Genomic DNA, 15,001 nt, shown 5'->3' with positions numbered 1-15,001 from the left:
GTCGCCACAGGACTTTTTCTATCCGGGAATTAAGGGAGAGCTCTCTCTGTCTCAGTCCGGGAGCTTAATGACTAAAACTGTCACAAGACTTTTCCATCCATGATGTAGAGTAGGATGTGTTCCCTTTCGGGAGAATGCCTGCGCGTGATGTCTTTTAACGTGGGGAGACTGATGCGCCTGCAGCCACCACACGGCCCCTTGGCAGAGGAGGGCCTGATTCCAATGGCATGGAGAACCACGACGACTGGAGACTCTCTTCTGTTGCAGCCTTCATCCGCCTTCAGTGCCGTTGTGTCATTATTGTCATCATCCGCCGCATCAGCCGTTGAGGTCTTTTGGATCACTCTTTGTCTGGAACCTCCCCTTCAACCTTACCGCCATGGGTAGCCCTACCAGGAGCCTAGGCTCTGGACGGCATCGCTCTCAGGTTCATCGGAACCTCCGCCTCCCAAAACAGATTTTCTACTCTCAGCTTGTTGAGGGAAAGCGTGCCCAGGGTGGCCAAAAGATGAGGTATAAGGACAACATCAAAGTAAATCTAAAGCGGTTTCACATGGACCTTGAGACATGGGAGGATGTAGCTGGGAGCAGGTTGGCATGGAGGAGCGCTGTCCACGAAGGTGCTGCGCTTTATAGTAGTGACCTAAATCAAGCTGCTGAGGATAAACGCAAGCTAAGAAAGGACAGATTATCAACCAGACACACCCAACCCTACCCCACCACCACTACCTTTATCTGCCCAAACTGCACAAGAAAAATTGGGTCTAGGATTGGGCTCTATGCTCACCTGAGGACCCACAGAAGCCACAACGGAGGACAGTCTTACTCGGACACAAGTGACCGCCGATGATGATGATGATGATTAACGTGTGGGTGCTCAATTTACGTAAAATTCTTCATATCTTGGAAACTACTCGTTTGCTGGAATTTTAAATGTTATTTTCGTTTTCCACATCCTCAAAAACTTATAAATGTCTTAATTATCCAATTTTTTTTTCTATAGCATGGACAGTTGATTGTCTGCCCCTTGCCGATCTTATATTCCAAACATTATAGCGCTTTATAGTAGTGACCTAAATCAAGCTGCTGAGGATAAACGCAAGCTAAGAAAGGACAGATTATCAACCAGACACACCCAACCCTACCCCACCACCACTACCTTTATCTGCCCAAACTGCACAAGAAAAATTGGGTCTAGGATTGGGCTCTATGCTCACCTGAGGACCCACAGAAGCCACAACGGAGGACAGTCTTACTCGGACACAAGTGACCGCCGATGATGATGATGATGATTAACGTGTGGGTGCTCAATTTACGTAAAATTCTTCATATCTTGGAAACTACTCGTTTGCTGGAATTTTAAATGTTATTTTCGTTTTCCACATCCTCAAAAACTTATAAATGTCTTAATTATCCAATTTTTTTTTCTATAGCATGGACAGTTGATTGTCTGCCCCTTGCCGATCTTATATTCCAAACATTCCCAATAGGTGTCGCTAGCAGTGTATCATTCAAAAACAAGATGGCGTGAAGTTTTTTTTCGATAAAATGTCTCATAATATTTGATTTTCTTAAATAAAAAAAAAACTACTTGATCGATTTACATGATTTTTGGAATATGACATTTTCATGCAGTGACAAGTACGTACATTATAAAGAGTTTTTTCAGATTTTTATAGTAAAAAAGATTACTTGTGGACCATTTATAGACTTGCACCAACCTTTCATATTACATTCTCTCCCACTGTGACAGCTATCGCTTTAATGCATCAATTGAGATACTTCTGGGTTTTTTTTTTTTTTTAATATTTTGTAGAGAAAATCATAACTTGGCTAGCATGTGTGCATGCTTCAAAGGGTTGGTCGCGTAACAAGAAAGAAAGAAAGAAAGGCTAAAATGGCGACACCCAGTTGGTTTTATAGTTGACGGTCATGTGAACGATGGAGACTTTTGCCATTTCGATGCAAATGAGACAGGTGAATAAAAATGGACGTGAAGTGAACAGGTGGACAAGTTGGAAGGAGGTGTGCAAGTTAACTTGAAAAATTGTCGAGTGTTGGAGATGGAAATTTGACAGCAATATGTCGAATTTACCTGATAAATTTTTAGTTTAATCATATTTAAAGCTAATATCACTTATCTTTTATTAAATCTGTTGTTTAAGTAAAATTTTTATCTATTTATTTCAGAATGATAAATACGAAATAAAATTACGAAATGAAACCGAATCAAGGCGAACATAAAAACATGAATAGAGTGATTGAAATGGATATAAAAATGGTGAAAATAATTTAAGCTTACGATAGAAAACTATATGCCCAGACTAGTGAATGAACAAAAACACATCAATGAATTGGAACAAATACACTGAGGACATTGCCAAGATTGCAGCAAAGAAAATTACTCCCACCAGAGATTATCCTATATCTTTACAAAGCCACAATTCAGCTATGCATGGACTGTTGTTGCCACATCTGGGATGGTATATCTATCACTAATCACTTACTCTAAGAAAGGGTTAAAAAAAAGAGTTTCCAATCTAATAGGTCCCGCACTATCAACCAAACTCCAACCTCGGTTTCATCGCCGCAATGTTGCATCCCTGTGCCTGTTTTACAAATATTTTAATGGAATATGCTCCAATAAACCAATAGCACTTGTGTCCCCTTGATGTACATATTCCCGACTAATTCAACAAGCAGCAAAATCCCACCCCTTCACTGTTGAGGTCCCTAGATTCAGGAAAGCCTTCTAATATAATTGTTTCTCCCCTATGATTGCTAGATTTTGGAATTCCCTTCCTGTTCCCTGCTTCACTGACTGTAATGACATGCAATAGTTTAAATGTAATGTGAAGATATCTTGCTACTTAAATCCTCACAGTTCTCGGTTAAACACAATCCCAAATAGTAGCTCCCTACGTTCCATGTGGCAATATGCTTTGTTTGAGGCGAAAAGAGTAAAAAAAAAAATTAATTGTTAAACTAACTGTTATCGACATCATGAACAAAATTTCTTCACAATATGAAAAGGGAGAAGAAGAAGAAGAAGAAGAAGAAAAACATTTTTCAAATTAACATTTATTTGCAAAGAAAAAAAAGAGTGAACATATTTACCGTGTTTTTCTCTTTTTTCCTTTCTGCAACGAGTTTCTGGCAAAAATCAGCAAAATAATCCATATTTCCAAGCGCTGAGAGAGGTTTGAAGTTGTTTAACACTTGCGCAAGTGTAGGAAAGATCACTGAAATTCAAATGAAATGTTGTTATTTAATCAAATTGTGTCATGAGTCGTCTCATTTCTACTAATCAGTTATAAGTTGTCTCCCTTCATTATATGAAAACTTCTGTACCTATTTACTATGCCTCCCCACGGGACAGAGTTAGACACCAGGGTCGTTTTATAATGTGAAGAAAAGGTACAAAAATACAAATTGTCTCAGTCGTGAAGGATTTCTCCTCCACCGAAAGAGAACAAGAAATAGAAGTGCAGCATCCGAAGAACAGATACTACACTTTGATCTTGTCCCGAAGGCCAAGAACTTCTGTAATGTCATGTGAGAAACAAAAAAAAAAAAGTTTGGCACTTTATTTAAGCAAAAACACTGTAATATTTGGACATATGTCTTCATCAATGTGAGATCACCCATGCCATATTTTAACCAACAAGCGATCAAGAAACGAAAGTCTTTTTATACATACGTTGATTTTGTGTGTTGGCTCCAAGACCATGCTGGGGCACAATATTCTGCAGCACTGTAGCGACTACTGTTGTTCTGAGAACTCTTTGGGAAGCTCCCCATCGTGGTGGGAATTAAAAGAACACGTGATGTTCATGTATGGAGTTTATTAGTTGCATGTTTATATGTGTTATTATGATTGGGACCCTACGCCAGTAAACAGCAACTAAGTTAGTTAATGTGAATTTGGATAAGGGTCACATTAGTACATGACGGGATAATCTAGGCAAACGGAAATGTGCTCAGAGAGAGATGACGTAATTTCAAGCAGAGAGCAAAGGTCAAACTCCGTAGATAAAACATATAGCCAAATCATTACAATATGAGATGACGTCACGTTTTTTTGAGCGAGAAAAACAGAGTTTACAATCAGTCCCTCTCGGGAAACGATACGGACGAAACATGAAATGAGAATGTAGAAATAATCTAAGCTGAATGTTACTGATGACTCTGTCCGTCTGCACATAAACTCATTACTGAAGTTAAGAAACTAAGTAAATCATATAGTCTCTCTCTCCTAAGATGATTCTCTCAAATAAAACTTTGAATAACTCAGCAAAGTTTCCCTATGCCATTCATGAATGGAAACTTACTTTTGTCTAAGTTAACAAATGTAAAGCAATCGGCAACTCTATCACAGCCACTCATGAAATACTGCGAGGATAAAAGAAGTGACGATGCAAAGAATGAAAAGATCAGCACTTTGTGTTTCCCAGGTTTTGCTACAAATAATAGGAAGCAGTGAGTAGCCGCAAACCACATCAGTACAAAACACTGCGGGATTGCAATAAACAAACACAGGTGGAGACAAATAGACTTCCCAATCTGCCCAAAGTGCAAAGAAGCCCCCCCCCAGGACATAGATCACCTGATCTTACACTGTCCAGTCACCCGACTGGAAGGAGACTATGTGACAGCCCATCTTTCTGAATATAATTTCCTAGACTGGCTAAAAATAGCGGTATAGGGGTCAAACGCATAGGATACTACTACTATTTCTACCACTACCACAATGGCCAACAAGAAAACAATTGATTTATAATTTTCCAAAAATGCAGGAAATCGTCCATTTTTCATGAAATGTTTGTTCATTAACTTTTTGCATGTCACATTATGTTGCTCTTGTTTTAGTAATAAATTAAGTGAAAATGCATTTTTCAGCGGAATAAATCTCCTTGTTAAAAAAGTTGTGGAAATTCTGTCGTTCTCCAACAAAACATAGACATACACATCTCACTCCATCGCTGTTTGGTGATTATTCTAATTTCGATGCTGGTATACCCTATTGCATCACCACATAAATTCTTCATGACATTACAAACAGCGATAATAGTAGTGACAGATTGAGTGTCGCTATGATCAATCTAGAAGCAGTCTCTGACAATCAATCACTTCTGTACTTTCCATACGTACATACTCTTGTTAATTACCTTCTTGTTGCCGACACTATGCATACTGATAAAAACAAGAAGCAGTCTCTGACAACCCATAACTTCGGTACTTTTTGTAAATACAAACTCTTGTTAACTCTACCTCCTTGCTGTCTTATTTTTCTTGGTCTGTTAAGACTACAACATTTTAATAGTGTGACATTTTCTTGAACTATAGATACTGCTGGTCAACAACTGGTATTGTTTCTATGATTCAAAGTTGTAAATTTTGAATGTTAGTAAATTTTTATAGTCTTATAAAAAATGAAGGACGGAGGCAATGCCATATCAAATGTCAGAGTGACAAGTGTAAAGTGTTTTGGTTGCTAATGGTGAGTTAATACTCTTTTACAGAGGCCCGCTTACATTGGCCTCATTTATCTGCTAATATTGTTGGGGTAAGTTGTGGCCTTCGATATAATATATCGTATTATTTTTTTAGAGGTGTTGAACTTTAAATTGACAACTCTATTTTTTTAATTCCAGATTTGGCATTACCGATTATTTTGAGTTCAGCTTGGTTTGGCAATTCATCATGAAGAGACCAACATCCGAGCAGTAAATGCTGCAATCAATTTACTGAGAGAAACAATTCATGAAGGAATAATTTCACAAAATGGATCTGGCCATTGCATTCATGCGATTTAAACCCATTAGATTATTTTCTTTGGGATATGTAAAGTCCTATGTCTATGCTAATAAACCAGACACAATAGACCACTTAGAGGACAACATTTGATGGGCTATTGTGGATATATATCCTTTATTTAACACACCCTACTTTTATGTGTAGAGTTAATAAAAATTGGAACTCCAGATTATGCCATATATGCGCAAGTTCTGGGGGCCCGAAATTGTATTTAAAATATAAATGTCAAAAATTAATCTTTGGAATAAACCACATATTTGTATAATAAAAATATTTTTCTGTGATTTATTTTAAAGTTCACCGCCTCTAAAAAACACCCTATACTTTCAAATGACTCTATAACATTCATCACCATTTTCTGAAGTTTAAATGAAAGCAAAATTGATTGATTGCCTGCTCTAGTCAGAGACCCACCACCGTACACTAGGAAGAAGCTTCACATGCCTCCACGAAATTACTAAGTTCACAATGCATTGTAATCTACATTGCACTGTAGAGAACCTACTGTTGATTTTCTAAAATTATGTTATATTAAAGTTTTAAATACAAAAGTCAAGCATCATGGTTCACCTGTGCTTTAAAGTGAAACATTAATTTCGAACGCGCCCCTGTTTTATCAAAGAACCTACTGTTGATTTTATACACCAGGCTCTTCTGCCTGTTCGGTAATAAAACTTCTCAAATGCATTTGCGATGTTAGACTGTATAAGGGAGTAAACTTTGCTCGAAATCGGACTGTTCCTTCTTTAATCGAATATTTTATCATCGAATTTCGATATAAAATCTATCTAAGAACACTTTCAGACACATAAATATATTTGTGTGAAATAAAAAAAATAAATAAATCGGCCCAGCCGTTTCGGAGTCCATAGAGAATACATTCACAGACACAAAGACAAAATGTCTTTTATATAATAAATAGAGATAAATGTGTTTTTTATAATTACTTACTTGCAACTGCTTGTAGAGATTTAAAAAAGTCACCCGCAAAAATTTTACGAGCATTTTTAACAACTGGGCTGTCGGGGTCTTCCTGTGAATCGACATGAATTCCAAAGCCAGTCGATGCTATAACATCCATTGTATAACCTGAAAATAAACTGGATAAACGAAAAAAAAAGAAGAAAAAAAAAAAAAAGAAAAATCTGTTTACAAAATAACAATGTTTTTGTATTTTGATGTAAGAAGTTTTACGTACGTCATATATCGTATGACGAGTATGTTAACTAGTTTTAAATAATATTAGCTTGACTAGAAAGTTTTTGCGGAATTTTTAATTTTGATTTCAAATGATGTATTTTCAAATAAAGTTTCGTTATAATATCTTTACTTTATATATCATTTTAAAGAGCGTTTCTCGCTCTATCTAATCGTTTAAATTACAATCGTTTTAAAACAATTATGTCTTCTTTTCAGAACGTTGAATGATGATGGACTCTCCCATCGATTTTGACGTATGAGCTTCCGTCGCATCAACTAAAATGCTCGGAAATCCACACAGGAGATTTGTTTATAGTGGTGAAGGCTTTGTGTATAACCAACCACACTTTTTATACGGCACAATCACATGTTCTTTGGGCTGAACACGATTATTATTTAAATTTATTCCTCTATCTTTCTTCACCATTATTTATGATTTAATAAAATTTAGTTCTCTCCCACTACAAGAACTTAGGATGCAAGAGGCGGAAAGTGGGATTGAGAAGTCAGCGCTCCAGAGGAGGGGGCATTCTAACCTATAAAAAGTGCCTGGGCAGCCCGTCGACATTTCCCGGTAAGGGCGCCCCAGGCGATTAGCAATAAACTAACCCCCTTCTCAAAGAGAGAATGCAAAAACTGGGAAGAGGTGGACCTCCTCGAACTGCACAGAACTCCCACCACAAAATCAACAGGGACCGGATCATTACAGGAATGGTCTAATCTCTGTTGATTTTAGGGGACCAAGAAAAAATAATCCCTAGATAGATTTATCATTATTTATCGGATAATAGGCAATCAATAATTCCGCCACTATTAAACAATCACAAAGTTGTTTGCACGGCAATTGAGAAGGCTAACATGCTTCTAACTCCACATTGACCCAACAAACCACTCCCTCCCTGACTTTCCTTTGCGGACAGTCCCCACACTAAATGATCTGAAAATCACCCCTTCTCAGGTACATGGTATCATAAAAACCTAGACACCACGAAAGCATGTGGACCTATATCATCCTGACTGTACTATTAAAAAAATGCTCCGCCAAGGTTGCTCCAGTTCTCTCCAAACTTTACAACAAATGCTTCTGTGGTACCAGTTTTCAAGAATTCTGCCGAAAGAACTGACCCAGTAAATTATCGCCCCATTAGCCTCTTTTCGCTTTTTACCAAAATATTTGAATCCATAATTAATCAACCTCTAGTCCATCACCTTACAGCTGCTTAACTTCTGACCGACCATCAATATGGATTTAGGCAAGGCTGTTCCACAGCAGATATCCTAACTATAATCTCTGAGCATATATACCATTCACTGGACAATTAAGGGGTAGGTACAGCGGTAGCCGTAGATATATCTTAGGCTTTTGACAGAGTATGGCAGCCGGTCTTTTCAGGAAAATCAGATTATATGGCATCATGACAAATGCATAACTTAATTAAATCTTTCTTAAGTAAGAGAAAAATCCAGGTTGTCCTCGATGGTCCTATATTAAACAATATGATATAAATGTAGGTATACCACAAGGGTCTATCCTTGGACCTTTATTATTCCTGATATTCATAAATGACCTCCCTGATAAAATTGTCTCTGAGATGGGTATATTTGTTGATGACACCACGCTCTATAACAGGCACGAGGGGAAAACAAACGAACGTATATGTAAGGAAATGGCAGAGACATAAGAGGATGACCTCCAATCTGTAGTGGAATGGTGACAAAAATGGATGGTCACATTCAATGCTACCAAGACTAAGCTTGTTTCCTTCAATAACTACAAGAAACCTTCACTACCACCAATAACAATGGCCAAAAACACATTACCTGAAAATACTATTTTTAAACTCTTCGGCCTAACGTTCACAGGGAACATGAGTTGGAACAGATATCTTGAGAACATTGCCAAGGCTGCTGCAAAGAAAGTGGGCTCTCTCTACCGTGCTAGAAAGCTACTTACACTTGAAAGTCCTCTATAAAACCACCATTCGCCCTTGCATGAAGTACTGTGTTCACATTTGGGCTGGTGCATCTGCTACTAGTCTCTCACTGCTGGACAAGATTCAAAAGAGAGACGCCAACCTGATAGGTCCTGAACTGACATCTAAGCTTCAGCATCTATCCCATCGACGAAATGTTGCATCCCTTTGCCTGTTCTACAAGTATTTTAATGGTGAATCCTCTGACGAACTACAAGTTCTTGTACTCCCTTGATGTAAATATCCCCGACAAACAGCAAAATCCCACCTCTTCACATTAGAGATCCCTAGGTGTAAGAAAGCCTTCTACTCCAATAGTTTCTTCCCCAGAACTGCTAGACTTTGGAACTCCCTTCTGGGATTCTGCTTTCCCAACTGTACTGACATGCAGAAGTTCATGCGTAATGTGAACAGACATGTTGCTACTAATCTCCCTTCATAATGTCCATGCTATTTATGTACCCGATAGTAGCCCCCTACTTCAAAGTGGCACTGTACCTTATTTGGGGTGAAAATTGAATTAAAAAAACAAACTTATAATTTAAGACAAACATTATGTTAATCCTAACTGCATACTTAACGGTCAATAAATTAACAACATTATTTCATTACGAAATTAAATCCATTTATTCATAAAAAAATTAGTTCAATGAGTGAAAATATCAATTTATATTCTATAAATAGAGATTTTATCTGTCTGTCCGTCAGTCACAATTTCTTTAAACAATGAATTTACTAATTCATTGACAGAATTTGTCTCCCTTCATAATACCCCTGCAACTTATGTCCCCGATAGTAGCCCCCTATTTCAAAGTGACACTGTGCCTTGTTTGGGGTGAAAATTGAATTAAAAAAAAAGTTCAGGAAAAATATTGCCATCAACTAAACATTTTCTTATATCTAAATAATTTTAAAGTTCGAGTGTTAAAGCACAGTCCTTTCTATTCACAACTAGCTATCCATGTCTGGCATTGCTTGGTAATATTTTATTCAATGTTTTGAGGATCATTAAAAAAAACACCAAAATATTAATAAAATTAATTACTATTTTTTCTTGTTAATCCAATATTGGTTATTGATAAACATGTCGCCAAAACTTATATTCATTCTTAGTAAAAAGTAATAATCGGGCAAAACTGACAACAAAATTTGGTTTTCAGATTTCCATTGCAATTATAAACCATTGATTACATAGAATAGCTTATAAATATTATTTTGTCTATATTTTATTTGAAAGTGAATCATTAAAATAGAGAAATCGACTCACATGGTGACATCTGTTGGTTCCTTGCTATCTGCAATTTTATTTAAATTCTTTTCAAATGTCTTCAGGACATTTTCAATCAATGGAACCATCTGAAATTAAAAAAAAATACATTCAAATTAAAAATGGGATCAGATAAAAATATTTCATTTATTTTTCTATCATTTTTATTTTTGTTTTAACGATTCCTACTCATTTGATTACATCATATTTTAGGCTAAAATTATCATCTTGAATATTGAGTCTGTATAATTAATCATAATAAATTTATTTAACCAATTAAATTTCCATATTACCTTTACCTCTTTCTGAAAAAATAATGTTACATACGTCAGTAAATAGAGATTAATTCAGCAAGGGTTAATTTTGGTGAGGGTAACTTGTAGTGCATGTCAGGATAATCCAGATTTGTAAAAGAGAACCGTTCTCAGGGTTGAATGAAAGATGGGTGACAAGGTAGGGACAAGAGCTCAAACTTCATAGACAAAATATGATTGAATGATAATGAGGATATGATGACGCCACGTTTTCGAACGAGAGAAACAAAGGTTTTCCAGTTCAGTTCTCTCTCCTGAGAGTACGCGAACGAGACACGTCCAAATGATGTAGAAACTGATAATTTCAACGAATGTTACCGATGTCTCTGTCCGTTGCATCACTTATTTCTTAAGTTTCTGTTAATCACGTTCATCCCCAACAAGGCATTTCGACACTTGGACCAAAGGAGCTACTATTTGGGACCATGCCTAGGAAAGATTAACAAGATGTTGGTTGGTTTAACCTAGTAAGTTTAAGAAAGAAATAATTATTTAGTTAATAACTAAAACTCATAACTCCATTCTCGCCGATAAAACCTTGAAGAAACTCAACGAACATCTTTCTTATGTCTTGTATGAGAAGTTGAGAACGTGATGATCGACAACCACGTGACGATTATGGGCACACATAAAACGTGGTGAAGATGAAAACAAACCAATAATGAAGAGAATAAAAAGAACACGTATAAACACTGTATGTAGAAAAAAAATTATTTTATTTGATTGTTGATCGATCGTTGATGAAAGCATAAGATTTAAAGTGCTACAGGTTGTCATACCAACTTCACAGATTTTTTTAGAACTGTAAGATAACGCCAAGACAGTCTGGAGATATTTCCAATGATTATCCTTGGCTAAGCTTATAAAAGAATATTTTCTCTTCTCTGCAACCTCTTCCACACAGAAGAGACGCCGTGAGCCTGTCTCTGCTCTATCGTTATTTTCATGGCAAATGGTCGTCTGAGCTCTAATCTATGGTTCCCTTTTGCCAAACTTTCACAAAAACACTCGACTACCTACAACCGCTATCAACAATTTTCCCTACTCTCTATCTGTGCCTAAATCTAAATTCAGATCCCATGAACAAAGCTTCTTTTCTAGAACTGCTCGCATGTGGAACACTGTTTCATTGGCCTGCTTCCCGGCTGATTACAACATGGTAGCCTTCAAGTCCAATGTAAAGTTCTTGGTGAGCCGTCCCTTTAAATAATCCAAATTCTACCCAATCTACACTGTTAACGATTATTACCCTACTACCTTACATTCATTAACCTTTATCCTTGAGTGGCTGTCGGGCCTTGATAAGTGGTGACTCCCTTATAAAAAATATATATATTAAAAAAAAAATAATAATTGATTTGGGAATTTTAGGTAGCATGATCCCTGTAGTAAATATGGTATTATAATGATTATGAGAATAGCATAGACAAATCATATGTAAAGTCGCAAAGATGACCATAGACTTCCTTCCCCACACTTTTGAATAACTTTATGCCTTATTTATTTCGATTATAGTACAATTTATTGAAGTAAATTGATTTTTCAAAGAATACAAAATATTTGAATCTAAAAAGAAAATTAATATTAAAAATCAACAAGAAAGCAAAATTAAAACACACATTTACTTGCATATCATTAAGCAAATATATATATATATATATATATATATATATATATATATATATATATATATATATATATGACTACTTTATTTAATCACATAAATTAATATACGAACGTATTATTTTATGCGTAAACTTTATGTATTTACTTCAACAGTGCTCAATACATAGGTATAGCTAGGTAGTAAGTTATAAAAATATGCCATATATATTTTTATAACTTACTACTACTACATATATATATATATATACATATATATACACATATATATATATATATATTATATATATATATATATATATATCATTTACTTGAAACGTAAATCAGTTTGTATATGCCAATTGTAATATGCTAAACATATATATATTTCCCATATTAAAAAAAATTCAGTTAGAGAATCTTTTACTTATATATAAAATTGATAAAGTTCAAGCTCAACGAATGTCTTTAGAGAGCATATATAAGTGTGATATAATAGCTTTCAAAGTCCCAAATCAATTCTCCTTAGTTTATTACATTTCAAAAAAAGAAAAAAAATATTGCAATATCGTTTCGTTTGCAGCTTACGAGTCGACAAAATTATGTCTTTGTCGCATTTTTAGTGATATACTCATCAAATACATTCCTTAAAAACATAGAAAAAACATTATTTTGAACAACTTACATGGTTCAAATAACCTACATGCACCACCAACATTTTTCTCGTTATGGAAATGACTTTTATACAGATATTATTAACCATGAAAATTAAAATTATCACGAGTTTTTATAATTAACCATAATAAATTAATTCAGCTAATTTAATTCTGATATAGCATTTCCTATAGAAAATAATTTTTGAAGAGACATTTTTTGTCATACGAACCTCGCGCATTTTTTTAGAACTGTAAGATGGTGCCAAGACAGTTCGAAGATATTTCCAGTGATCATCTTTCGCTATGGTCATCATGTTTAAGCTGAACTCATCCACCGGGAAGGTCATCTGAAAGAATATACAGGGTGGTGTATAAGTCATTTTATCATTGAAAAAAAGACATTTTCAATAAATTAATTTTGATTTTTCTTTTCAAAATTATAAAATTAAATCGTTGAGAATTTAAATATGAATAAATTCTCAACCGAAGAAAGAGTGAAAATAATTGAATTTTTTTTTGAAAATGGATGCTCAGTTATTGGAACACAGAGATCTTATATGCGCCATTTTATTGTTTGGCATCTTCCTACTTAGCCTACACTAACTTCAACACCAGACCTTTTTTTGAGTAGGGGCAATTTAAAAAAGAAAATGAATGTAAATAAACCTTAAACCAATAGTTATATGTTAGGGACCTACGCTAGTACGTAGAAATTATGTTAACTAGTATGAATTTCGAGAATTTCATTTACAAGTTAGGATAATTTAGTGGGAAACAGAAATAGGTCCAGTGCACCCATGGAAGTCCAGGCTTAGCTCCATGAACAAAACACATTAAAATCAGATGCCGAATTATTAGATGAAAATTACATCACGTGGCACAGTTTCGAGGTAGTTCACAGCAAGGAAGCGGCCACACTAGATGTGCTCAACAATGTAAGGATCAGTGAATTTCCTTGAGATTGTCCGTTCATCGAACATTTCTTTATGGCTAAGTAAGAAAATTAGATAATTTAGCCTTTTTTTTTATAAAGAATTAATTTTGGTCTCTCCCCTTGTGAACAAACTTCTCTCACCCAATAAAACCTTTAAAACTGTCAATAAGTTTTATCTGAGCCGGTGAATAAGTCTCATCTGAGCTGGTGCGTCTCTCACTCTTAGGCAGGGTTCAAAAAGTGTTTGCAATCTAATAGGTCCCACACTATTGATCAAACTCCGACCTTTGTCCCATTGCTGCAATGTTGCATCCCTGTGCCTGTTTTACAAGTACTTTATTGCAATGTGCTCTGATGAACTCATAGAAGTTGTGCTTCCTCGACGTACATACTCCCGACTAATCCGACAACCAGCAAAATCCCACTCCTTCACTGTTCAGGTTCTTAGATGCTTGAAAGCCTTCTACCTTCATAGTTTCCCTGTTTCCTGCTCCCCTTACTGGACTAGCCTGCTGAAGTTTAAATGTAATGTGAACAGACATCTTGCTGCTCAACAGCGTACCGTACTCTGTCATGACCTGAAAGTTTCATCTCTCTGTTGTTGATATTGACGGTGTGAGACTCTAAGAAAACAACCTCTGTCATGAGCAGAGATGCGTCATTGAATCCCTCCATGCAAAAAAAAAAAAAAAAATTGAATCGATCAACATTCACCGGCACCTGTTGAACGTTAATAAAGCCGATGCAATTCGTGTCAGCACTGTTAGGCGATGGGTTCATCGATTTCAGACTGGCGAAAAAAATATGAGTGACAAAGCATGGTCCGGACTTTTACGACGGAGGTATCATTCATCGCTGGCAAAAAGTACATTGAGAATGGTGGTGACTATGTAGAAAAATAAATTCCAGAACATAAATATCACTCGTTTTAATGGTATCAGTCCCGTCTTCGTAGCTCTTCAACGTTTTGGTTTTTGCGTTAAAAAAAATAGGAGGCCTTACTTTTGAACGACACTGGTATGATCAATCTTACTTTTCATGGATTGCGTGAAACAATATCAATTTTACTTGATATTTTATTGTTCTTTCAATAGTTTTAGAACCCAGTGCAAACTCTAATCTCTGCCGATACATTGAAGATAAAATAAACATTTCTTTTATGAAAACGTACCTGTGTCTCTCTCACATGTAACCTTGCCATAAACTAGAAGTGTGTTTACATTGAACATTTGGTGTGC

At 35.8% G+C, this 15,001-nt stretch overlaps 1 protein-coding gene across 1 annotated transcript in view; it reads right to left on the bottom strand.

Annotated features, from left to right (window-relative positions):
* Positions 1-15,001, bottom strand: part of LOC145300397 (cytochrome P450 3A14-like) — a 67,603-nt gene that overhangs the window by 32,279 nt on the left and 20,323 nt on the right. The window contains exons 5-8 of the mRNA XM_080144480.1: positions 13,060-13,176; positions 10,258-10,346; positions 6,769-6,917; positions 3,118-3,242 (exon numbers count right to left, since the gene is read on the bottom strand). Coding sequence (XP_080000606.1) covers positions 3,118-3,242; positions 6,769-6,917; positions 10,258-10,346; positions 13,060-13,176 — 480 coding nt within the window. The remainder of the gene's footprint in view (positions 1-3,117; positions 3,243-6,768; positions 6,918-10,257; positions 10,347-13,059; positions 13,177-15,001) is intronic.

Source organism: Euprymna scolopes, chromosome 2 (assembly GCF_053919585.1).
Source record: "Euprymna scolopes isolate OS-2025 chromosome 2, ASM5391958v1, whole genome shotgun sequence".
In the NCBI taxonomy this organism is placed as follows: domain Eukaryota; kingdom Metazoa; phylum Mollusca; class Cephalopoda; order Sepiida; family Sepiolidae; genus Euprymna; species Euprymna scolopes.
This window is presented reverse-complemented; position numbering and strand designations above follow the sequence as displayed.